Source organism: Diabrotica virgifera, chromosome 8 (assembly GCF_917563875.1).
Source record: "Diabrotica virgifera virgifera chromosome 8, PGI_DIABVI_V3a".
Classification (NCBI taxonomy): domain Eukaryota; kingdom Metazoa; phylum Arthropoda; class Insecta; order Coleoptera; family Chrysomelidae; genus Diabrotica; species Diabrotica virgifera.
Genome location: NC_065450.1, coordinates 45,833,413 through 45,860,778, shown reverse-complemented (window position 1 = coordinate 45,860,778; position 27,366 = coordinate 45,833,413). Strand labels below are relative to the sequence as shown.

Sequence of the window (27,366 nt, the reverse complement as noted above, 5' to 3'; positions counted from 1 at the left end):
CTGTTATCTGGTCCAAAATTAATGAGAATAAATACGAACTAAGCACAGAGCCTTGGTGCAATCCTACTTTTACATGAAATTTATCAGTCTCTCCCACACCTGTCCTAACACTAGTCGTTACTCCCTCATACATATCCCTCTCAATATTTACATATTCACCAGAGACTCCTTTCTTATTGAGTGCCCACCACAGAATCTCTTGAGGAACTCTATCATATGCTTTCTCGAGATCAATGAATGCCATATGAGCGTTTGTTTCTTTACTCCTGTATTTTTGCATCAACTGCCTTATAATGAAAATGGTATCTGTTGTTGATCTGCCCTGCATAAAGCCAAATTGATTCTCGGATATTTCGGTCTCTTCACGTATCCATCTATCAATTACTCTTTCTCATATTTTCATGGTGTGGCTAAGCAGTTCTATAGCCCTGTAGCTTGTACATTGTTGTATATCTCCCTTGTTTTTGTAAACAGGTACCAGTATACTGCTTCTCCATTCGTCTGGCATTTGTCCAACTTCCATAATTCTATTAAATAGACCTGCTAGCCACCTTGTTCCTGCCTCTCTCAATGATCCCAATACTTCCCCAGGAATATCATCTGGTCCTACCGCTTTTCCTTTCTTTATTTTTTGAAGCACTTGAGCCACTTCCTCGTTTGTTATTTTGGTGACCATTGCTGCTACTGTCTCCGTTGACTCTACAGGCTGTCTGTCAAATACTTCATTTAATAAGCTGTTAAAGTACTTCCTCCATCTCTTTTTGATATCCTTTTCGTGAACTAGTATTTTATTATTTTCATCTCGGATACATCTAATCTGATTAAAATCTTTTGCTTTCTTTGCTCTCTGTTTGGCTATTTTATATATCTTCGTTTAGCCTTCCCTGGTATCAAGTTGATCGTATAGGTTTGAATACGCTTCTGCTTTGGCTTTTGCTACTGCTACTTTCGCTTCCTTTTTCGCCACCATATAGTTTTGAAGATCTGTGTCGGATCTGGTTTCTTGCCACTTTTTATATAATTTTCTCTTCTCTTTTATTTTTCCTTGTACTTCGTTTGACCACCACCAAGTCTCTTTATCTTCCCATGTATTTCAATAGCAGTCTCTCTAATACTACTGGCCATTTTTCTCCAAATTGTATTAGGGCTTCCTTTCATGTTCCAACATCTGTCATCTGCATATCTGATGTTATTTATTCGGCACCTGTTTAGTAAAATACCTGTATAAGTTTCGTGCAACACTTCGATAAATATTCTTTAAATGCAGAAATTGAAGATTAGAGGAGACAAAATAGAGCCTTGCCTCACTCTACGCATAATATTCTCATGTTCGATGTGTTCACGTTCAACTCTAAGATTTGTCGCCTGATTCTAGTATAGGTTTCTAAATATTTTCAGATCTTGGTTGTTAATCCCTGCTTCTTGTAGTAATTGCATCATCTTAATTGCATGCGTGCTGTAATTAACCAGCACATATCCTGTCCGTCTTAGTCTATTGGCCTTTAGATCTCACTACGAGTAGATTCACCTTTCCGAAGAAAGATTCTAACTTGTTGTTGTGTCTGCACCTCGATTCGTTTGTCACGCTATCTTAGCCAGAGGCTATCATATTACTCGAAGGATTTAACGTTTCCACACCAGCAATTTATTTACCTATTTTTTTGTTATCGTCCATGTTTCGACTCCATACACGACTGCTCATTAGATCTTGACCTCATTACTCGTATATGTTGCATTTCAAAGAAAGATCTGTTTCCCGACATTATTCGCGGTTCAACTTCTCTTTCGACTTTGTTGTCATTGGTGATTTTTGCTCCTAGATATTTAAATGCTTTAACCGCTTAAATATAAATAAGGTTAAATTAACAAATTGAAATACTACTGGTATAAGTTTATCCCAAACATTGACACTGTTGGCATCAATACAGCCCAGCCATATCGAAGCTAACATGTATTATCTAACACATACCATAGGTTTCGTTTTCGATTAGATATAGGTCACTAAAGGAAACGCGAAAATCGGCAACACTGCCGTTGAGAATGAGCTGCATTTCCACTGTAGAATCGAGGAATGACTGAATAAAAAAATCCGCGCGACTCGGGTGCGGGGAGCGAGAAAGCAGTGTTGCCATGTATTAGATGTACTCACATATCTAATTTACAAGTAAACACACGGTATTAGCTTTATCTTATTTTAACTTTTATGAATTTCAGATCTTAGTCGATGGAACAAATATTCAAAATTTGAATTTAACATGGTACCGAAACAATATAGGTGTAGTAGGACAAGAACCTGTTTTGTTTGGTACAACCATCCTAGAAAACATTCGATACGGAAAAGAAGAAGCTACAGAAGAGGAAATTATAGAAGCCGCAAAAAAAGCGAACGCTCATCCTTTTATTAAGTTGTTACCAAAAGGTTATAATACACTGGTAGGAGAACGGGGAACCCAATTGTCTGGAGGACAAAAACAAAGAATAGCTATTGCTAGAGCCTTGGTTCGAAAACCGACTCTATTGTTGTTGGATGAAGCGACATCTGCATTAGATAATGCTAGTGAAGCTAAAGTACAAGAGGCGCTAGATTTGGTAAGTACCTTTTCTTACTTACTTACTCCGTGGCGTTACAACCCTTCATGGATTTTAGCCGACTCGACAACATGCCTTTATTCTTCCCTGTCTTGATCAGTCTCCATTCAGTTCTCCACGTCCATGGCTTTCAGATCTCCTATCATATAATTTCGCCATCGGAGTCGAGGGCGTCCACGTGGTCTTCTTCCATTTGTCACTTCTTCCCATACTAGCCTTACTGTTCTTTCGTCAGAATGTCTTCTAAGGTATCCTGTCTTTTTTTACTTTTCTTATCCTATACAGTCGGACCCGCTTATTAGAATACATGTTAAAAGAATATCCCGCTTTAAGGAATCGAAATTTGAGGTCCCCAAACGTTTCTGTTAGCCACCAATGATCGTTTATTAGAATATTCCGGTTATAGGAATACTTTTGCTTGGCACGAAGGCTATTCTAATAAGCGGGTTCGACTGTATTGTCCTGTTGATTCATCAAGCACAGGCCCAAAGACCTTCCTTAGGCTACGGCTCCACGGGCGCCCTATTTACACTAGCAGTAGCCTTAAAACGAACTTAAGGTTCCGCGGAACGGAATAGGAATAGCCGAACTGAACCGACTACAGGACTTGTGCGTAGGATTTTTCTTTCCCAAGCACTTAGGCCGTCCGCACATGAAGCGACGCTCGAAGTAATCGACTCGATTCCAATCGCGTAGATCTCTCCCCGTCTCTTAAGTTCCTTCGTTGTGGCATTGAGTTCCGTACACGGAACATTTAGGATGGCAAATCTCCTCGTCTTGTACGACTCTCGTTCCGTGCGATCTGAAGCGAACGAGAAAGTTCGAGTGAGACGCACGTTTACAGTCATTATTTTATTTGTTTGCTTCGTTTTAGTTGATTTTTGCCCTAAATTAAATTTTAGTCTTTTTAAAGATCTGTGAATGTTATGTTCGTTCATTGTAGTACTATTAGCTTTGTGGAAATATATTGTTTGTAATGTAAAATTCTGAAAACATTGAACTTCTGTTTCTAGATGTTTATTATAAAATTCGTTGAGGAAGTAGAAAAATATCCTCAACTGTATAATGCAACTGTATAATAATGTAATAATACCGTACTCTTCACAGATCGAAATAGCTGTTTTGGTTACTATATAAAAAATGCGTTAATTTATAAAAACAGAATCGACTAGTGTGCGGAGGGCAATCGCTTATGACGCAGGGTTAGTACAAGACGAGCAAGACGAGCGAACTTCGAGACGTGTCTTCAATCGACCCATGTGCGGACAGTCTTAGTCTCTCTTCGTTTGCCTTTGTTGCCACATATCACTACGGCTCGTATGACTGTTTTATATAAAGTTGTACGTCTTGTTAGTTGCTTCGATTTTATATGGTTTTGAAGGGCATGATGACATCTGTTGCGGGCTTGGATCCTATTGTTTATTTCTTATGATCCGTTATAGTCTTCAGTTATTGTTGTTCCAAGATTTCTAACGCGCTCAAAGTTAAAGTCATCGATGGTGATGTTCTGGCAGATCCTGTCTCTGTTTTGGTTATTGCGGCTCATATAAATATATCTCGTTTTACTTTCATTGATTGAAAGCCCCATCTTCTCGGCTTCCTTCTCGAACCTGAAAGGTCTTCTTCTTTCTTAATCTGGTGTTTCCTCTTAGATCCATATCGTCTGCAAATGCCAACAAAGGCCGTCCGCACATGGGTCGATCGAAGACACGTCTCTAAGTTCGCGCGTCTTGCTCGTCTTGTACGAACCCTGCGGCACAAGCGATTGCTCTCCGCACACTTGTCGATTCAGTTTGCTCATATCTTCCAACTAGGAAGAACGCATTTTTTATATATTAACCAAAACGACTATTTCGATCTGTAAAAAGTACGGTATTGTTACATTTTTAGTACAATTTGTATACAATAAGCATTATACAATTGAGGGTATTTTTAACACCGATCTTTAAATAAATGTAAAATTTCATTCAGCGCAAAAAACAACAAAAACGAAGGAAACAAATAAAATAAACTACCTATTATGACTAAAAACGTGCGTCTCACTCGAACTTTCTCGTGCACTACGGATCGCAAGAGACGAAAGCCGTACAAGACGAGGAGATTTGCAATTCTAAACGCTCCGTATATGGAGCTCAATGCCACAACGGAGGAACTTTACTGGCGGGGAGAAACCTACGTGACTGGAATCTAGTCGAGTAGTTCGAGCGTCGCCCCATGTGCGGACGGTCTAAATTTGGTCCTTCTCGATGAAATACTGTAGTCGGTTTTTCGATTCTTGCACTTCTGATTATGTGTTTTTAGAGCTAAGTTGAAGAGTCGTGGTGAAAGTGCATCTCCCTGTTTTAGTCCATTGTTTATTTCAAATGTCTTCGAGTATTGTTCTCCAACTCTCACCTTACATCGTAAGCCTTCCCTACATATCCGTATCAAATTGACTAGTTTTTTGAAAGCCAAGTCCCTGAATCGCTGTCCACAGTGTAGCTACAAATGGCTGTTTAAAATATATGAACATCTGATGAAACTCACGAATAAACTAATAGTATTTTCCATTATTTGTTTTATTGTGAATATTCTGGACAATAGTAGAACGGCCCGATCTAAATCCGCATTATAAAACCCAACGATTTCTTCTGTGTATTTTTTAGTTCTTTCTAGCAGGATGTTTACAAGTTAACTTTGTAGGTGGTATTTAGGAGCGTTATTTCCCGGTAGGTAATACGAGTACATTGCTTTTTGTTTCCTTTTTTGTAGATTGGTATGAAACAAAAAAAAAAGAAGAACTTCTGTTGGAGTGAAAGTAAAGAATGATATACTCCAACAGAAGTAAGGAAAAAAGAAAAAAACTCAATGTCAGCTAAAGGGACAATAATGAATGGCTTCTACGTTGAAGAAGCCGAAGTAGGAAAAATACTACTTTGCAGTAGTACTGAAGAAAGGGGGATTAAAAGGGACAGACGTAGAAGTGGGAAGAGACAGAGGCAAACTGAATAGAGCTGGCTAGCAAGAGATGCAAGAGAACAACTTGACACTCAAGGATGGATACGGCTCGTTTGCATGCCTGTCGAAGAACAGTAGCTAAGAGTAGATAATGATGGCTAAAAAAGGTAAATATTAAGATAAGAATAATGTACTGAAAATGTATAAAGATGAATAAGTACTAAAGAAGAACCAATTAAATAAAACTAACAAATCATGGGCGCTAAATGAAAATGATCTTCGATCACTTTCCCAGGTTTCTTACACTGCTGTCAAATATTAAATATATTAAATCAGTAATAATGAACATAAAGGATAATAAAAATAAAAAATGATATACAAAATAAGTAAATATTTATTAAAAATAAGTACCAGATTCTTAACAATCTCTGAGTTAGATCAAATTGAATATAATGTGACTCTAAAATGACAAAGTTATACAAAAGTTATATCTATCTAAGATAACAACAATAATGTTACCTGTTACAAAATTATATAAATACCTCTCACTTACATATAGGGTACAACTCACATGAGTCCTCTTTACCAAATGGTTATAGTACGCTTGCTACGTACAACTAAATAAAACCCGAAAAATATGACTAATATAAATAAATAGGCAAAAGCCTGACGAAGAGAAAATACAATAATGAATAAGCAAAGTAATGAATAAAAGTTATAGAAATTAAGTTAAGATAAATACCGAAACGACGAATTAACCGAACAAATGAAGTAAAGCGAATAAATAATAAAATATTTGGGAACAAGCAATTAATATTACACAATAAATATCAAACCAATAATAAAGTAGAAAAACCTAATTTCTCTAGGCTTATTCCTGTGCACAAGAAATTACCGTAGATCGTAAATAAGTTTGGGAACCTAATACAATAGTATACAAATATGTCATATAAAAAAAACCAAAGGTAAACTAAATCTAAAAAATTAATAACATGCATTAAACCAAATGTCTGAGATATGAAATACAATAGTTACTCAAGTCACTACACTTAAATGTTCCCAAACCAATCCCTTCATCGAACGACTTCAAGGTAAAGTCCGATGCTGCAATCCATAAAATTAGCACCAGAGGAGAGGTGCTAAACCATGTTTCCTGTAGGTGCAGGTAGAAAGATTACGAAAATGGGAATGGAATGTCCCATAGCTTGGTCCCAAATCGACATACTCCCAATGGTGACTTGACTGTGGCCGTGGGTGGAATCGACGCCTTCCAGGTGGTTGAAGGATCTATATGGTAGGTTTTAATATTTCTCCTAAATGGCTAAAAAGACTGGCATTTCCCAGTCTTAGTTTCAATTTCCAATCGAACATGTGTGAGAAAAACAAGAGAAGAAGTAATGAGGAAGAGGTTTTTAGGATGAACAGCAAATAAAAACATCCATTAGCAAGGCTTATCAGATGTAAAAAAGGCATGACTTTGACCTTGAGGTAGAATTTGGATACAGAATATGATATTTAGAATAAAATATTATAGGATAATTATATTGCCACTGTGATATGAGCATAGTATTAGATATTTTTTTCACAATTTATCAGATATTGGGTGTGGACAGACTTCAAACTTTATTAACTAAAAATTAAGACTATTAGAACTTTCTCCAAACAAATATTGTACACGGTGGAATGAATAAAAAAACTAAATTCAATAATTAACAAATTTACTGGGAAAATTGAACTGGAAAGAATATTTTAAATGAAAAATGAAATCTAAGATCCAACCTAACCTTTATATGTAAAAAATATTTACCGGAATCTCCTTTATTGGTTATTGTTTTCCTCACGAACACGCTGGATGGATTTAGCAAACCCATGGACACCATTTACACTTACAATTAAAATGTATTTCCCAATAAATTACTTAAAAAATGAAACCTTCCGCCATTATGGAACCAAAAGTTCGTCGACCTACTTCCAGCGCACTTTCACAGTCAAGTCAAGCACGACCGCCTTCTTGTCAAATTTTCAGAACCCCCAAAGGATATCTCTCACTAGGTGACGTATATAGTACGTTCCATCAGTGATACCAATATACTTAGGTGTGGCATCGTTGCACGAAATTTTAAATATGAATGATAATAATTAGAAATGGTTAATTACGCGAAAATTAGAGAAATTAATTAAGAGATCAAGAGAAAATAATTATAAAAATAATTAAAGATCTAATTTCGTAACGTGAACCGTTACAGGTACCCCTTCTCTCCATTCATCTGGCATTGTCTATTCTCGCCAAATGTCTTGAATTAGCTTGTATAAAGATCTGTACAACGCTTCTTCTGCGTGTTTTAAGCACCCTGCGGGTATACCATCCCCAGCTGGTGCCTTATTATTTTTAAGCTTTTTAATTGCCTGGGTTACTTCGTATGTCAGGTATTGGTCTACTATTTCAGCTGTATCTACTTCTATGTTTGATGTATTTCCTGCTAGATTGGTCATTTAACAGTTGAGAGAAGTATTCCTTCCAGGTTTTCAGGATTTCCTTTTCATCAGTAATAAGCTACCCGCTGTCATTTTGAAGGAAGTTTCCTGTTCTTGCTTGTTCTTCTTGTTCTGTTTTCTTGCTTAGTACCTCGTTAAAATATAAGTAGGTATATTTTATACGTTTATTTTAGGCGAGTGCTGAATGTACAACAATAATTGTTGCCCATAGACTGTCTACAATAAGAGGAGCTAACAAAATTATAGTACTCCTTGAAGGAACTGTAGTTGAACAAGGAACACATGATGAATTAATGTCATTAAAATGTGAGTATTTTAAGCTTGTAACAGCCCAAGTTGCAAGTTCCAATCAGATCGAATTATCAAATGATGAAACAGAAACAAAAGGCAATAATGAAGCATATGAAGAATATAACGACGATGATGATGACATATCTGACGTAAGTAAAAAAAGTTTTTATTTAGTCCATTATTTAGTCCATTTTTGCAGAAATTCATTCGCAGAGTACCGACGGGAGCCAAGAATAGAATCTCCGATTTCCAAAAATGCATCCGGTACAAATTAGACTTCGTATTTTGAAAAATTTGTTGCTGACAACTAGTTCTGAGACTCCTTTTTTATGTTGTTTATTTAATGCTACAATTTAGTCGAAGACAATCAGTAACTTTTTTTATAGATCCTAACTTACTATTTAATTTAATCTAATAATCACCCCGGGGGTGTATTCTTAGCTTGTTCTACACAATTTTTAAAGCTTTTTTTTCTTGTGCACCAATCACAATAATAGCGTTTTCACTGAACTTGCACTATGATGCATAGTCTATGCACTACACTAACTCATATGGCTTTGTCCTCTTGAGTCTTCTTTTTTGGCTAGAGTTGTCCAGAAGCTGAATAGCCTCGGCGTTTTGGTACTGTGAAAGCCTTTCTTCGTGTCTGCAGGCGATTTTTTGTATTTCTTCATCAACATGCGCCACCTCTAGGTCTCTGGGAATATCTTGGTTGCGGATGTATTAACAATGCACCTCAATACTTTATTATGGAAGGTCTGGATTATTTTAATACAGTATTTCTCATGATCATCTTTCAGTGCGTCACAGTTTTTCGATTTCTTTCTAACGCATTAAATTGTATGTGACAGAAAAAAAGGCACGTCGGTGATTACATTTCGTCGGTGACATTTTTATAACATGTATTCTAGTTATTCTAGTTGTCGATAGATGGCGCCATAATAAAAAAATATTTTTTTTTAATTAGATAATAATATTACAAATATAATCTGTATAATTTATAAGACTATACCAGTCAAAGAAAATACCATTTTATAAATGCAAGAAACACTTTTGATTTGTTTTTATTCCAAAGTGAAAATAAAATGTGACAACTGTCAGATTTAACTAAAATGTCATGTTAGAATAAATCTCATAAATGTGTATTATCACGGACTTACCCTTTTTCCTATCATTTGTTACGCACTGAAAAATGATCATGAGAAATACTGTATTAGTTTTTTTGGTCCAACCCCACAGTTGGATGCCATACGTCCATTTAGGATTTAGAATCTGGTTGTAGAGTAAAAGCTTGTTGTGAATTGACAAGGCTGAGTGTCTTTTCAGAAGCCAATATTTTGACTCTGATACTCAATTCTTCCCGTTTTTTCTTTACGTGTGGTTTCCAGTTCAGCTTTGCATCTAGGGTTCTTCTTCTTCTTGTAGTGCCTATCCGTTTCGGATGTTGGCGACCATCATGGCAATCTGTACTTTGCACACTGCTGCTCTGAAAAGATTTGTAGTGGTTGTGTTGAACCACGTACGTAGATTTTTCAGCCACGAAATCCTTCGCCTTCCTGGTCCTCGCTTTCACTCTACTTTTCCCTGTAAGACCAGTTGCAGCAGTTCATATCTTTCACTGTTTCTAATGATGTGACCGAGGTATTCGATATTGGCTGTTTTTATTTTTAACAGCTCTTTTTCTTTTTGCATTCTCAGCAAAACACCCTCATTAGTAATGTGGTCGGTATAAGATATCTTCAGGATTCGACGATAAAGCCACATCTCAAAAGCCGCAATTTTCTTGCAGGTTGCGTCTGTGAGAGTCCACGTCTCAACTCCGTACAACAGTACAGGAAAGATATAACATCGTAGTAATCTGACTTTTATGGGTATCGACAAATCATGGCATTTGAACAACTTTGACATTTTTTGAAATGCAGATCTTGCTTTCTCTATCCTACATTTGATTTCTATAGAATGGTCCCAATTTTCATTGACGTTCGTACCAAGGTAGGTATATGTTTTTACTCTTTCTATTTGTTGACCATTTATACTGATTCGTCCAAATTGCTGTTTGTTCTTAAAGATAATCATACATTTTATTTTCTTAGTGTTTAGTGAAAGTCCGTATCTCTGACTGACTTCCGCGATTCTGTTCATTAACTCCTGCAGGGCTTCAGAACTGTCAGCGAATACCACAGTGTCGTCTGCGTGTCGTATGTTATTGATACATTCTCCGTTAATTCGAATTCCGGCCTCAACATCATCCACTGATTCTTGAAAGATTTTCTCAGAGTAGATGTTAAACAACAGTGGGGATAGTATACATCCCTGACGGACCCCACGTTTGATTTTGATATCGTCGGATACTCCTGCCTCTGTCCGGATAGAGGATGTTTGATTCCAGTACAGATTGGTGATAATCCTTAAAACACAGGTGTTAATTCCAATATTGATTAATATCTCCATCAGCTTGTCGTGCTTTGCTGTACCGAACGCTTTATGGTAATCAATGAAACATGCATAAATATCGCAATTTACGTCTCTACATCGTTGAAATAGCACTTGTATACTAATAGAGCCTCTCTTGTACCCACTGCATTTCGAAAACCAAACTGTGTTCGGCTGATTTTTGTTCGCACAGTCTATATATCCTCTGATGTATAATTTTTAGAAATAGTTTTAAAATATGGCTCATTAAGCTGATGGTTCGGAAATCACTGCAGGATACAGACTTTGTTTTCTTTGGTAAAGCAACAAACGTCGACTTCAACCATGTTTTTGGTATTACTCCGCTCAAATATATGTCGTTAAATATTTTGGTTAGGCGGTGAGTACCGTCGGTGTTAAATAGTTTTATGAGTTCACCATATGCATTGTCAGGTCCAGGAGTTTTGCCATCTTTTAGTTGTGATATTTCTCTTTCCACTTCATCTGATGTGATTGGTAAGTGGTCATCACATATGTAGGATGGGGGTTGTTCGGATTTAGCATCATCAAAAAGTTCCTGCATGTATTTTGTCCATATGCAGATTTCTTGATTTCTGTCTGTGATGATATTCCCCTGTTGGTCTCGCAATTTGCTAGCTGTGTTGGATTTCTGAAGACCAGCTGCTTGTTTCACCTTTTTATGCATGTTAAACGTATCATGTTTTTGCTCTAACGACTCTATCTCTTCACACTGTGATTTTAACCAATTTTCTTTGGCCTTTCTAATTTCAGTTCTTATTTGTCTCTGAATCGTGTTGTACATTATTTTGTTGTTTTTTGATTTTCTTCTTTCTTCCATAAGTTGTAGTATATTGTCGTTCATCCAACTTTTTCTCATTTCTTTCTTTTCTATTAGATGTTCTTCTCTGATGCTGTTAAAGATTTCACATATATTTTGGAGTGATTCTTCGACATTATGTGTTTGCTCCATATTAATTAGCTTCTCTGAAAGAATCTGTGCGACTGTCTCTTTTGTTTTCTTATCTTTTAGTATTCTCATGTAGCACTTTTTGTTGCTGTTCTTTTTTGCAACCTTCTTGAATCTATACCTAAATTTACCAACAACAGGAACATGATCTGATGATACGTCAGCACCAGGGTAACCCTTAACCGATAGGCATCCATTACGGAATCTCTTGTTCACCATTATGTAGTCAATTTGATTCCGTATTACGTTTCCTGGTTGATCTTGCAGTGACACCCAGGTGTACAAGCGTCTTGGTGGTAGTTTGAAGGATGTGTTTAGTATTGCAAATTCTTCTTCTTCTACAAATAGTTTTAATCTGTCTCCCCTTTCTTTTCTCTGGCCTAGACCAAAATCACTTATGAATTCACCGCTTCTCCCTTCACCAATTTTCGCATTGAAGTCACCCATAATAATAGTTATATCTTCTTTTTTAAGTCGTTTAAGTGACTTTATCAACAACTCATAGAATTGCTCTAGATCTTCTTCTGGTTTATCGCTCGTGGGGGCATAAACTTGTAATATATTTAATTTGACGGGGCTAGTATTCAGTTGGGTTATTATTAATCTTTCAGAAATAGGTATAACATTTGTAACATATTGACGTAATTGGGGAGACACGATTATTCCAACCCCATATATATGTTGACCATCGTCATTTCCTGAGTGGTATACCATATGGTTGTCAATAATACAAGCACCACTATTTGGCCACCACCTCATTTCGCTTATGCCCATTATACCGATTCCGAGTCTGGTCATTTCTTGAATGGTATTATGAATTTTTCCAGCCTAATACATTGTCTTCACATTCCAGGTACATATTTTAATAATCAACTCTGCTGTTCTTAGAGATACTTTTCCAGTTCTGTCACAGGGGTTTTGCTGGGTTACGACCTGGGAGGCCCTGTGGTCTAAAGGTGGATCACCTCCCCTGCCGAATCTTGGCTTCCGTATTCCATGATTAGTAACTATTTCCACTTTAGTTGGATTTGCCATGATAGCTTTACTAGAGATGTCATCAGGGACCTTTAATGCAGTGGTTTCTCGTTGCCTTCTGCATTCTGATGCCGTTGACCACTTTCTTGGTTCTTCCGCCTTTGAGACCAGTTTCCCAGTCTCAGGACAACAGAGTGCCCTTCCATTTACCAGCTCGTCCGCCCGAAGCCGTTGGCCAGTAAATAGTGGATTGCTTATCCCGGAAAACACTCGGACGTCAGAGCCTCGTTAGTTGTCTAGCAGGATGTACCAGATGACCATGATCTAGATTACCATACAAGCAGGTGAGGTTGACATTTGAACAGGAGAGGCTATATCTTACTCATCACTGCTCCCTAACATCCCATCTATCTAGGGTTAAACCTAGATATTTGGCTGTATTAGCATATGGAATTTCATGTCTGTTTATACTTATGTGCATATTTGTGTTCTTCACGTTTGTTACTAAATGCTATAGGAACCGATTTACCTTCATTTAGGGAGATTTTGTACTTTTTGTTCTAGTAATGGAATTTATTGACTGCATTTTGTAGACTAATAGTTGAGTCTGTAATATATTTACTAACTGCCAGAATGGCAGTGTCATCTGCGAAAGTGTCTATAATGTTGTCTTCTAACTCTGGTATGTAACTCATTACTAACTTTTTAACCGCTTTGTTTTTTTTACTTTCCACAAAGAGTAATCTGTTGTTCTATCATTAGTTAGCTCTCTGAGGAAGGAATTTATAGATTCATCTTTGAATTCTTTTATCTACCTTTTAAGCTGCTGTGTGAGATTATTCAAAATTGTCTTGTCATGACGGGATCTACTTTGAAACCAATTTCTTCTGGCCTTTATTTTTTCTTTTACTCATTCTCTGAGACACCTGTGAATTTTTTCTAATGCCAAGTTTGGTGTTGGAAATAAAACACATGGACGACTTGGAGATAGAAACGAGAGAGGAGACATCCTAGAAAAATTCTGAGACTTCAGTGAATTTTTCTAGGTCTCCTCTCCAGTTTCTGTCTCCAATCCATGTACTCCAATGTGTCTCATCTCTAACTCTAAACATTCTGTCGTGAAATTTTATGTATAATTCTCTTAATTTTCTAATAAAACTCAAAATTATTTTTCCTCCTCTTTTTCTGCAGTGGGACAGTGGATGATGTTTATATTGGTGGAGATTGCTTATGCTTATAGCAACATTTCTCTCTCTGTTATTACTGTGAAGTTAGTAACGCATTTGGCAACCTTGGATCATACGATTACTCAAACTTCATATTCATATAATCCATCACTTTTTCCAAAGTAGTATACCTTGTGATCTTCCACTTTTAATCCTCCAGAATCTGGCTATTCTGCTCTCATTTCTGCTACTTCCATAATTTCAATATCCATTCTCTTCAACTCATATGCATTGTGGATTGCAGATTGACAATGGATTATGGATCATTGAGGAGTTTCCATGCATTTACTCCGGAACTTACTCCGGAATTGAATTTAGTATTCAGCATTGTCATGACTAATTGACTAGGGCATCTCGCTGAGGATCTTTACTGGGCTTTTGCCCTACTTGTGCTTCCCCACCCTTATGCCATTGACCAAATCTTTATTTTTTTTCAACTTTGAGGCCAATTTCTCAATTATTATCAGTCCACCCTAAGCCGTTGGTCAGTAAGTGCGAGAGAGAAAGAAAGATTTTTTTTTATAAAATGTACTCATTTGTTTTAGGATGAAAAAAATGAAATAGATGACTTTAAAAATGGCAAAAAAATCACTCTTTTTAGCATCATGAAGTTAAATGCACCAGAATGGCCATATATTTTAATTGCTGGAGTAGGATCTATAGTAGTTGGTTGGGGATGGCCAATATTTGCTGTGTTCTTTGGTAGTGTTCTTGGAGTAAGTACTTATTTACAGTAAAAACGAGAAAGATATATTTGTGACTTATTACTTTTAATTTCTCCAATATCTAAAGAAAATGAACGCAAATGAAATGATGCGCAAACCTGGACATTTGGTCCAGAGAAAGGAAATCATGGAAAATGTGGACAAAGAGTGACTTCAGGTGGTTATAGACCAAGAGGCCGCGCTGAAAAATCTCTTTGAATTCACTAAAGCTAGATTTTTCACAGTTGATTACTGTGATTGTGTATAGAAACATACTGCGGTCGGTCAAGCGAAACGTAGAACAGGGATTACTGAGAGGATATCAAAGTTGCTTTCCTACGAAAGTAATTAAATCCATTTACTAAGGCTGAAAATCAGTACACACATTCTAAATTAAATATAAATAAAAGTTATTATAGTCGGTCAGCTGTATGACGGGACAGAGCCGGTCGATCGGCCCCAATAGTCGATTGAGGAAATGAAGCATTTTGGCTCGCAATTTTTTCGTTCAGCATGGATTTACTTGAAATTTTTTACAGAAGGTAGGGAATAGGCCAATGATCATTTTCTATATCATGCCGCTATCTTAAGCTAAAACCTTGGGGTGGTTGCCACCCCATCTCGCGGGTGGGAATGTTTTATTACATTTTAACCATGTAATTCGATGGAAAATGTGACCCTAAGAAAAAAATGGTCTTTACATTTTCTTCGTAAAACTAATACTTTTCGAATTATTCACGCTTGAAAATAACAGTTTTTCGACGAAAAGATCAACTTTTTAGAGGTTTTTTTGAAAATACCTCGAAAAATATTCTATATATTTTTGGCGATAAAAAGTTTCTTCGAAAATGATTTTGTAGGATTTTTAAAGAGCTATAAGACTGTGTAAATTAAATTCGGTAAGATCTCTTAGTTTTTAATTGGGGCGGGTATAAAGGGCTCGAATAAGGGGGTGTTTGCTGGTAAATAGAGGTTTTAAACAGCTATATCTGGCTAACTATTCACTGCAATGAAAATCTATGCACAGAGTAATTTTAGTCATTAAAAATCTACAATTCAGTAGTTTATAACTTTTTTGTAGTTTCAGTATTTTCGGAGATATTTTGAAGTAAAAGGTGAAAAATACCAAATTGCAAAAAATCAATTTTTCTTTAAACTCCAATTTTTCCAAAATTAGGCATTTTAAATAGGTCAAACTCCTTAAGTGTATTAATAATATAAATGTTAAAGGAACTACAGAAAGGTCAAGACCAATTTTGAATTAGGAAGGTAGTTAGGGGGTTATTTTCACTGATTTTTTCGTAGAGAAAAGCAGGTATTGACATTTTTTTGATTATAAGTGGCCTAATTTTCACGCTAGAAACTTTTTATTATTTTTTGTAAAGGTGTAATTGTATACTTGAAAAAATATTATTTAAGTTTTCCTCGAAAAATGCAATTTTTTTCCATTATGTGGCTTTGAATATTTCAAATTATGCATTTGACGAAAAAAGCTAACATTTAACATGCCGTATCTCGGTTTGTATTGGTCTTAAAGATATCATTGGAAAAGAATTTGATTTGTGTTACTAAAAAATATAATTTTGATATCTACAGTTTTTTTATTAAATGCATATCTTTCGAGGTATTCTCAAAAAACCCTCTAAAAAAAGTCGATTTTTTCGTCGAAAAACTGTTATTTTTAAGCGCAAATAACTCGAAAAATATTAGTTTTACGAAGAAAATGTAAAGAATTAAAGAACATTTTTTTCTTAGAACCACTTTTTCCATCGAATTACATAGCTAAAATGTAATTAAAAATGCCCACCCCTGAGATGGGGTAGCAACCACCCCCAAGGTTTTAGCGTATGATAGCAGCATGATATAGAAAATGATCCTTGGACTATTCCCTACCTTCTGTGAAAATTTCAAGTAAATCCATGCTGGACGAAACAATTGCGAGCCAAAATGCTTCATTTTCTCAATCGACTATTGGGGCCGACCGACCGGCTCTGCCCCGTCATACACCTGACCGACTATAATAATAATTTATAATAATAATAATAATTTATTTATATTTAATTTAGAATGTGTGTACTGATTTTCAGCCTTAGTAAATGGATTTAATTACCTTCGTAGGAAAGCAACTTTGATACCCTCTCAGTAACCCCTGTTCTACGTTTCGCTTGACCGACCGCAGTATGTTTCTCTACACACTTACAGTAATCAACTGTGAAAAATCTATTTTTAGTAAATTCAAAGAGATTCTTCAGCGCTGCCTCTCCGTCTATTATAATCCGATCGTATAGAACAGCGTTTCCCAACCGGTGGGTCGCGACCCACTAGTGGGTCGCTGGCGGATTTCAAGTGGGTCGCGGAGTGGCTCTTACAGTAGCTGAATAACGCACATATATATCATTATGGATGAGGGATGAGTCGCGAATAGGAAAAAACATCAGAAGGTGGGTCGCCAGACATAAAAGGTTGGGAACCACTGGTATAGAAGAACAAAGTTAAACATAACATTCTCATAGAATGTCTAAAGCTAAAAGGACTCGACACAAATGATATTAACATAGTAAGAAATCCTTATTGGAACCAACAAGCTGTTGTAACATTAGATGGAAATAGCATGGATACGCAATAGATAAGTAGAGGAGTGAGACAGGGCTGTGTACTTTCACCACTACTATTTAATGTATACTCCGAAGAGTTATTTACACAAGCACTTGAAAATAGCACAGAAGGGATCAAGATAAATGGTGAAAATGTAAATAACATTCGTTATGCTAACGATACAGTCATTATGCTTCTTTTCATGAGCATTTTTCAGTGCGTCACAAATGATAGAAAAAAAGGTAAGTCCGTGATAATATACATTTAATGACAGGACATTTTAGTTAAATCTGACAGTTGTCAAATTTTATTTGCAATTTGGCATAAAAACAAATCAATTGTGTTTATTGCATGTATAAAATAGTATTTTCTTTGATTTGTATAGTCTTTTAAATGGTTCAGATTATATTCGTAGATATATTATATAATTCGCAAATTAATATATTTTCGATTATAGCGCCATCTATTGACAACTAGAATAAATGTTATAAATGTCACCGACGTGTGTTTTTTTCTGTCACATACAATTTAATGCGTTAGAAAGAAATCGAAAAACTGTGACGTACTGAATGATCCTCATGAGAAAAAGCATATCACTGAAAGTGAGAAAGACGCTTCTAATCACAATTCGTGATACTGGAGAACAGTTTGTTTTAACAACAAACAAAAAGAAAACAAAAACCATGGTGATCAGCAAGAGCGGTAGAGTCATAACAAGGATCCAGATAAAAATAAAGATATCGAACAAGTGAACAAAATGAAATACTTAGGAGTCTGGATTACAGAAGATCTGAATCCGAAATCAGAAATTCAAGAGCAGCCTTTTTGAAAATGAGGAAATGTATGAGTAACCAAATACTCAATCTACAAATCCGATATCGGATATGATGTTAACTTCTGTTACTGTTACTTCTGATCTGTTAATGTTAACTTAATGAGAAGAGAGAAGAGAAGCTAGAAGCTGTTGAGATGTAGCTTTTCAGGAAAATTTTGAAAATGCAGTAGACCGATCATATTACGAACGAAATGGTGTTGCGCAGAGTGGAAAGAAACAGAGAATTTTTTATCCCCATTAAAAAGAGAAAAACAGCATATTTGGGCACATACTTAGAAATAATAAGTATAAGTTATTAGAGATGATTATGAAGAGAAAAAATGGAAGGAAAAAAGGTTTCCTGACAGGAAACACAGACGCTTTTCAGAAAATCACAAGATAGAGACGAATTTGCAATGGTTATAGCCAACCTCTATTATAGACGGAGAGCTAGAGCCGAAAAATCATCGTCATAAGTAATACGGAGTTCTTCCTGTGAAATGGCCTGGAAAAAATCCAGGCTGACACCTCAGTGGATGCAGGAAGTAGCAATAAGGGACGAAAGGGGAAAGTTAGTGCAGTCATTAAAGGTTTTCACCTCCTACTTTGTTAAACCTCCATCGATTTGCATTAAAATTGGTGACTAGTCAGAGCATACCTCAAGAAACAAAACTGATTTGGTGCCAACTTGCACTTTTACCCTGGTGGTGGAGACCACCCCTTTTCGGGGGTGAAAACTATTTTATTAAAAATAACCCCACAAACCGATACAGTGACAAATTTTGAGCAAAATTTGTTATATTAAGTTATTAAAATAAATCAATACTTTTTGAGTTATTAAAGATCAAAGATTTGAATTTTTCGTGAAACAAATACATGGTGTAAAGCGGTTTTTCATAAATAATTCAAAAACTGTAACTTTTAACAAAATAGTTATGATTACCAAAATTGAAGATAAAAAAAATCAAATAGATTCTTTACGTGAAAGACATTTTAGAATTAATTAAAAGTGAGTTATAGTTTATTGAATATATATTGTTTTCGGTTAGTACTCAAATCTAAGTACGAGTATTCAAGCTTAAATAACGGGAAAACGATGCATTTTCTAAAATATACATACTTACTAAACACTTGTCAAAATACTCAAGAATACCTATCAAGTGAATGAGCTCCAGATGAAGTTGATAACATTAAAGCTAGACAAGTGATGATGAAAATAAGAGAACCCTTTCGAATTTTTTAGGAAAAAGTGAAAATTAAAACATACGCTATTTATACTGAGAGAGTCTGTAATTTGGAATAAATTCAATATCTCAAATACTAATTGTTTTTTTTGAAAAATGCTCAGACCCGTCGATTAGTATTTCAAATTGTCCTTTTTGACATACAATAATAATGTATACAGGGTGTCCCAATTTAGAGATATGACGTCATCGTTGATTTTATTAAATGGCAACACTGTTATTTTGATAGCTATTTTGATAGGGTGTGTAAAGTTATACACAACTGCCAAATATCAAATTTTTATTCTCTACCATTTACATGATAATAGAAAATAACAAAGTTATGTCTGTAATTTGGAATAAATTCAATAATTAAAATTCTGATTGTTTTTTTGAAAAATGCTCAGACTCTTCGATAAGTATTTCAAATTGTCATTTTTGACATACAACAATAATGTATACAGGGTGTCCCAATTTAGAGATATGACGTCACCGTTGATTTTCTTAAATGGCAATACTGTCATTTTGATAGCTATTTTGATAGAGTGTGTAAAGTTATACACAAATGCAAAATTTTAATTTTTTATTCGATACCATTTACAAGATAATAAAAAATAACAAAGGTAAATAAACAAGTAAACAAATAATAATTGAGTTTCCTTATTTCAATTAAGAGGATCGGTACGTATTTTCGGCTGCAATGCTATTCAAATGGGGATTCATTTTTTTCGAATCCTGAGAAAACTAATAAGTATTTTTGAAAAATTTAAACGCAGAATAAAAGATTGCGTTATTAGCGAGGGCCGAAAGTCCCTGAGAACTTCTATAATGTTTATTTTAATAAGTTACAGGGGTGAAAAACTAAGAGAAAATTTAGTGTGATTTTTAATTTCAAATATATCATTCAAAATAAACTTTTTATTTATTCTAAGGGACTTTCGGCCCTCGGTAATAATTTAGTCTTTCATTCTGCGTTTAAATTTTTCAAAAATATGTATTGATTTTTTCAGGATTTGAAAAAATGAACACAATGCGTGGCAATATTTTCCAAATGTATCTTTGTCTTACAACGCACTCAGCCGAATATAATATTGTCAGCATATATTGTCAGTCAAACACTGACAATCAGTGACAATTTTAAAAATTTGACATTGCATCGGAAATATGTTAAGTTATTGATTAAATATTATTGATATTATATAGTGTATTTGATAAATAATTGATTTAAGACGTGAACTTAATAAAAAGTTATTTATTGTGTATTATTTGTGAAAGATCCAAGCAGAGAATACATCAGAATAATATATTCTGTGATCCAAGTATTTTGTTGTTAAAGATGTTCAAAATTGTAAGCGGTCCATAACAATATATTATTAAAAAATCACTTTAACACTTTTCCTCTTTTCTCGATTGAGTATTAGTCTTTGTTGTACAAATAAATTATTACAATCACTGAATACATAGTTAGTGAAAAACTTATCACTTTTATTAACTGAATTAATAATTTGCAATTATAAAAATAACAGTTATCCAAGAACATTCAAAACCCATCTCTTTAAATTAATGATGACATTTTCAAGTAGAATGACATTCTAGTAATGTTTACATATCCATACCAGTGTGAATTTTACTACACGTAATTTGCCGTGTAAAGACAGAAAAAGTAGGGATACACGTAAAATATTTGCGAATTATGTACCCATAGCCTTAAGCAAATGCTCATAACGTTGCCAATTGGCAATTTGACAATAATTGAGGGCAACATTATAAGCATTTTCGTAATTGAAATAATTAAATTCAATTATTACTTGTTTTTCATACCTTTGTTATTTTTTATTATTTTGTAAATGATAGGGAATAAAAATTTGAAATTTTGCAGTTATGTATAACTTAACACACCCTATCAAAATTACAATGTTGCCATTTAAGAAAATCAACGATGACGTCATATCTCTAAATTGGGACACCCTGTATACATTATTATTTTATGCCAAAAATGACAATTTGAAATAATTATCGACGGGTCTGAGCATTTTTCAAAAAAACAATTAGTATTTGAGATATTGAATTTATTCCAAATTACAGACTCTCTCTGTATATTTATTTTGAAATTAGTTAACAGAATAATTTTCAAACGAATTTCGGGAATGAAGTTAGGATTATAATTTAATAATTAAATTTTAATTTGAATTTTTAATAATATTACATTTTTCTTTGGCAGTTATCAATGTTTTTTCACTAATTAATTTCACTGCTGTATCTGTATCAATTGTACAATTTATTTTAAGCGCCCAAGTGTACTCTGTTGCCATGTTGAAAACAGTTATATTTTTTGGAGTATATAATATATTCAATACAAACGCCGACTCCGAAATAACAGTAGCAAGTACCTATACAATAGCGTCTACTTAAGAGCACATATTATGCGTGTGAAGTTACGGATGAAAAAAAGAACATATTAATTAATTGTATGTTAGTAAAATATTATTTTTATATTATTTTGATATTTCATTGAACTTTTTCTATCAATATAAACTGAATGTGTCCAGAAACTGGGGGTGTCCAATAATGGGGACATTTGACATATTCGAATACATTTTTGCTAAATTTTACATAAATGTCTTAAAACAATTTAAAACACTTATATAAATAATATAATAATTAAGCTCAAAATTTTTGGAGCCTAAACTTTGAAAAACGTTTGTAGCATAATGTTTAATGGTATCAACTTCTCCGTGAGCTCATTTAATCCATATTTCTGAATACTTTGACAAGTGTTAAGTAAATATATTTTATAAAATGTATCGTTTTCCCGTTATTTAAGCTTGAATACTTAGAGTTGGGTACTAGCCGAAAAAAATATACATTCAATCACCTATAACTCACTTTTAATTAATTCTCAAAGGTTCTTCGAATAAGAAATCTATTTTGTTTTTTATTATCTTCAATTTTGATAATTATAACTTTTTTCATAAAACTTATAGTTTTTGAGTTATTTATGAAAAAGCGCTTTACACCATGCATTTTTTACGAAAAATTCAAATCTTTGATCTTTAATAACTCAAAAAGTGTTGATTTATTTTAATAACTTGATATACCAAATGTTACTTAAAATTTGTCACTCTATCGATTTGTGGGGTTATTTTTAATAAAATAGTTTTCATCCCCGAGAAAGGGTGGTATCCACCCTCAGAGCAAAAGTGAAAGTTGGCACCAAATCAGTTTTGTTTCTTGATGTATGCTCTAACTATTCACTCATTTTCATGCAAATCGATGGAGGTTTAACAAAATAGGAGGTGAAAACCTTTAATGACTGCACTAACTTTCCCCTTTCGTCACTTATTGCTACTTCCTGTATCCACTGAGGTGTCAGCCTGAAAGGGGTCATAATAATTACCAGAGATTCTCGCCAGTGGTGCACACCTACACCCCCTACACGCGACACTATACAGGGTGTAACAAAAATACAGGTCATAAATTTAATCACATATTTTGGGACCAAAAACAGTTCGATTGAACCTAACTTACCTTAGTACAAATGTGCACATAAAAAAAGTTACAGCCCTTTTAAGTTACAAAATGAAAATCGATTTTTTCCAATATATCGAAAACTATTAGAGATCTTTTATTGAAAATAGACATGTGGCATTCTTATAGTAGTAGTATCTTAAGAAAAAATTATAGTGAAATTCGGACACCCTATAAAAATTTTATGGGGGTTTTGTTCCTTTAAACCCCTCCCCCCCCCCCCCCCAAAACTTTTGTGTACGTTCCAATTAAATTATTATTGTAGTACCATTAGTTAAACACAATATTTCAAAAACTTTTTTGCCTCTTAGTACTTTTTCGAAAAATCAGTTTTTATCGAGATATTTTGAATATTTGTCAAATCCACCACATATTTGTATATGGCTAAGTACGATTATGGAGACTTGGTAATAATATGAAAATTTATTTATGATTTACATTTTTAGGTATATTTTGAACCATATTAAAAAAGAAGTAATATCTCGATAAAAAGTGCCTTCTCTAAAAAATACAAACAGGCAAAAAAGTTTTAAATACACTGTGTTTAACTAATGGTACCGCAGTAAAAGTTTAATTGGAACACACACAAACATTTGGGGGGTTTAAAGGAACAAAACCCCCATAAAATTTTTATGTAAACATATTAAAAAAGAAGCCGCAACTCGATAAAAACTGCCTTATCAAAAAAATACTAAGAGGCAAAAAAGTTTTAGAAATATTGAGTTTAACTAATGGTACCACAATAATAATTTAATTGGAACGTACACAAAGGTTTGGGGGGGTTTAAGGGAACAAAACCCCCATAAAATTTTTATGGGGTGCACAAATTTCACTATAATTCTTTTTTAAGATGTTCCTGCCAAGAATGCCACATGTCCATTTTCAATAAAAAATCTCTAATAGTTTTCGATATATTCGAAAAAATCGATTTTTATTTTGTAACTTCAAAGGGCTGTAACTTTTTTTATGTGCTATTTGTACTAAGGTAAATTAGGTTCATTCGAACTATTTTTGGTCTCAGAATATGCGATTTAATTTATGACGTGTATTTTCGTTACACCCTGTATATACACGAAATGTTCGATTTTCTAAATCTGACTGAATTGAAAATTGGACCAACACCCATCTTAAAGTTCAGGAAAAGACTCACCCATGCATATGTCAACCATCCATTTTGGTCCAAGGGTGTGGATTTTACGGTCCTTCCTATTTAGGGTCTGTTTTTCGTTCTCGTCCCCAAAACTCCCAAAAACTTAACTCCGACCTTTGCGGCTTTTATTAGAAGCGATCATTACCTTTCCAACGCATGTCTAATTTTGAAAATCGGTTATACAGTTCAAAAGTTACCGAGCTCAGAAATATGAGTCAATTTTTATTTAAAAAAGGGAAAATGTTTGTGGATATGTATGTATGTATGTATGTGCGCGGAAAAGTTAAACCGATCTGAATTTTTTTTCTGTGTTTGAAGAGGGGGTGAGGGCCGATTCAGAACCGGTGTAGTTTGTGAGTTTTGACTACCCATAAGCCAGCTATAGGACTTGGTAGGTACAAAACGGCATATTTTTGGCGGTATATATCTGCGGTTCAAGAAGAGACAGGAGAACAGTAAATACACCAAATCAATAGCGTTGAGTTAAGCTTTCATGGTGTCTAATCTGTCAGGATCAGACATACACACGGCTCAGTATAGCCGAAAAACTGAAAAACTAAACTTTGAAAATTTTGGTTTTTCGACAATTACTCAAAATTTCAACCTACGAATTATACCTTATATCCGGGAAAATTCGAATTTTTAAGTTATAGGCTTCATAAGTATGATCAAATCTATTTCTTAAGGGAAAACCGGTTTCTCAAGCTCAATAATTCCTGTGATAGCTTCAGTTATCATACTTGACCTTAAATGCATAAGATACTACTTGTCGATACATTTCAAACTCGTGTTTAGTGAACAAAATCGGTTAAGCCGTTTAGAAGTTATTAAGCTACAAAAGTATAATCCAATTAACGATTATTCCCTAAATGGTTTATGTAGTTGTAGTGGTTACGACGCTAATTGAATCTGGCAACGGGCAATCCGAGTTTATTTACCGGCCATCCCAATATTTTTTTCAATCTATTTCGAATAGAAAAAAATCTATTATTCATTCGATGGACACTAGATCATTTGGGAGATAATGCGACAAAGGCGACCATTTATAAAGCTTAACGTGTAATCGAGAAACATTGCATTCAACTGTATACATTTAATTTATAAATAACTTTAAAAAACTCCTGATACAAGAATAAAAAACCGCTAAACGCCGTAAAAATGAGTGGCGCATACAATATTCCAGCTACAAAAGATCTGATATGAATATTACGTGGCGGGAAAATGTATTTTTATTTTGATGCAAAACAAAATTCTAGTTTTATTTTAAAATATTTTTTCATAATATTTGCTAAATTTGAAGTAAACGCGCCACAAAAGAGTTTCAAAATTCAAACTGTATCAAAGTTACTCTTTTGTGGCTCGTTTTACTTCAAATTGGGCAAATATTATGAAAAAATCTTTTAAAATAAAACTAGAATTTTGTTTTGCATCAAAATGAAAATACATTTTCGCGCCACGTAATATTCATATCAGATCTTTTGTAGCTCGAATATTGTATGCGCCACTCATTTTTACGGCATTTAGCGGTTTTTTATTCTTGTTATCAATATACAATACACACATTTCACATGCCAAACTCCATATTACTTATGACGATGATTTTTCGGCTCTAGGTTTTAGACTGTTAGTGGCGTCGCCACTAGAAGAACAATACACAGGCCTCGTTGCTCATTCTCGGGAGCTTTAGTAGGGCTGGGTATGAATACAAATAATATATAGAGGACAGATATATAACATTTTGATAAAAAGAAAACAAGAAATGCTGAATTCAAGGAATCTTCAAAAAGGGCGGCAATAACTCTTCTCCTAAATCTAAAAAAGGACATCAAAACTAACATGCATACAAACATAAGGATTCACAAACTACTCTAGGGCAAAAAAGGAAACAAACAAAGAAAATTAGGGCCACAGAGTAAAATCTAGACACGATGGGAGAAAGAAGAAATGAAAAAAATGAAGAAGAATACACAATTATTAATAGAATAATTAAGTGGAAAATGAAAGCCAAAAAATTTATGGATATGTGCAAACTGGGAGGAATCAGAAAAGCTTATTTTAAAACATAACTTCTTCAACTTCGATAAAAATCTTAAAAAAATAACAAACTCTAAAATCATACTGTTACTTATGCAGACTACATATGTATAAAGATTTATTTTTGATCAGATTGTAGTAAGTGTAAAAAAGATAAACTTGAAATTTTTTGCAAATACATAATTGCAATTATTATTTTAATTTGTTCTAATTGTTTTCAGACACTGGCAAAATACGATACAGAGTATATAGAAACAGAAACTACAAGATATTGTATATTTTTCGTGATTGCGGGTGTCATATGTATGATCTCAGTATTTCTTCAAGTAAGCCATATTATTTATAAGTAATAATTAATTTCATAATATTTATATATATTTATCTTCTTCTTCACGTGCCATATCAGCACCATTGCGAAGGCTTCTCGATTTTCTGCAATATGGAATATTTGTCCTGCATTTGATATCTGAGTCCATTCAAGAATGTTTTTTACTTAAACGCCCAAAGGGTGGGTAAAAAATGTCCACCTCGAAAATAGCTAATATATTTATTCAGAGTTGTTGAAAATGTATTAAACTTAAGAATCTTGTGCTTAATAAACACAGCATCTTCTTAAATATTAATATAAACAATTTACAAACCTTACAACAAAATTACAATGTACATCAAAATTAACATACCAGTAAAAGCCAGTAATTCAGATTTGTCGATTTTCTCCATATTCTTCCTTTCAGCCTCCTCACTGGCGGATAATTATGTAGATTATGTAATTATACGTCGATGGATGGATTATCTTTCTACCAACGAGAAATTATATAGAAACCTTTAGTAACAAGTTTTACCAAGGGTGTACTTTTTATGCATACCCATATTTAACTCAAGATACTACTTTTTTTTCAATAATATCGGTAGAACCAAATTAACATTCGATAAAGGGCTGTCTTTTTAACAATAAATAATTTTAAAAAAAATTTAAACACGTAATAAATATGTTACAAGGGAATACGCATTAGGTGGACATTTTTTACCCACCCTTGGGCGTTTAAGGGTTACCAAGAAACCTGTTTTCTTCCTACACTTCTACGGCCCTCTATTTTGCCTTCAAGGATCAGTTGTAATATTTTATATCGACTTCCCCTGGCTATATGTCCCAGATAAGACACTTTTCGATGTTTAAAAGTCTTTAGCAGTTTATCAGCAGTTTATCAGCAATTTAGCAGTTTAGCTTTGTTGGCCCTCCTTAGTACTTTTTCATTAGTTTTTCTTGTTGTCCAGGGTATCTTCAGCATCCGCCTATGAATCCACATTTCCAATGCTTCAATTTTGTTTATGAATTCATGATCGATACTTTTAGCGTCCACACTTTTGCACTATACAAAAGTAAGAACCAAACATAGCACTTAA

General features: G+C 34.2%; 1 protein-coding gene across 4 annotated transcripts in view; it reads left to right on the top strand.

The window, feature by feature from the left end:
* Nucleotides 1–27,366, top strand: part of LOC126889940 (ATP-dependent translocase ABCB1-like) — a 111,384-nt gene that overhangs the window by 41,736 nt on the left and 42,282 nt on the right. For 3 of the 4 annotated variants that reach the window (XM_050658690.1, XM_050658687.1, XM_050658689.1), the window contains 4 exons: nt 2,215–2,589; nt 8,196–8,462; nt 14,460–14,630; nt 26,184–26,288. In XM_050658690.1, coding sequence (XP_050514647.1) covers nt 2,215–2,589; nt 8,196–8,462; nt 14,460–14,630; nt 26,184–26,288 — 918 coding nt within the window. The remainder of the gene's footprint in view (nt 1–2,214; nt 2,590–8,195; nt 8,463–14,459; nt 14,631–26,183; nt 26,289–27,366) is intronic. The other variant, XM_050658688.1, reaches the window with a different exon arrangement.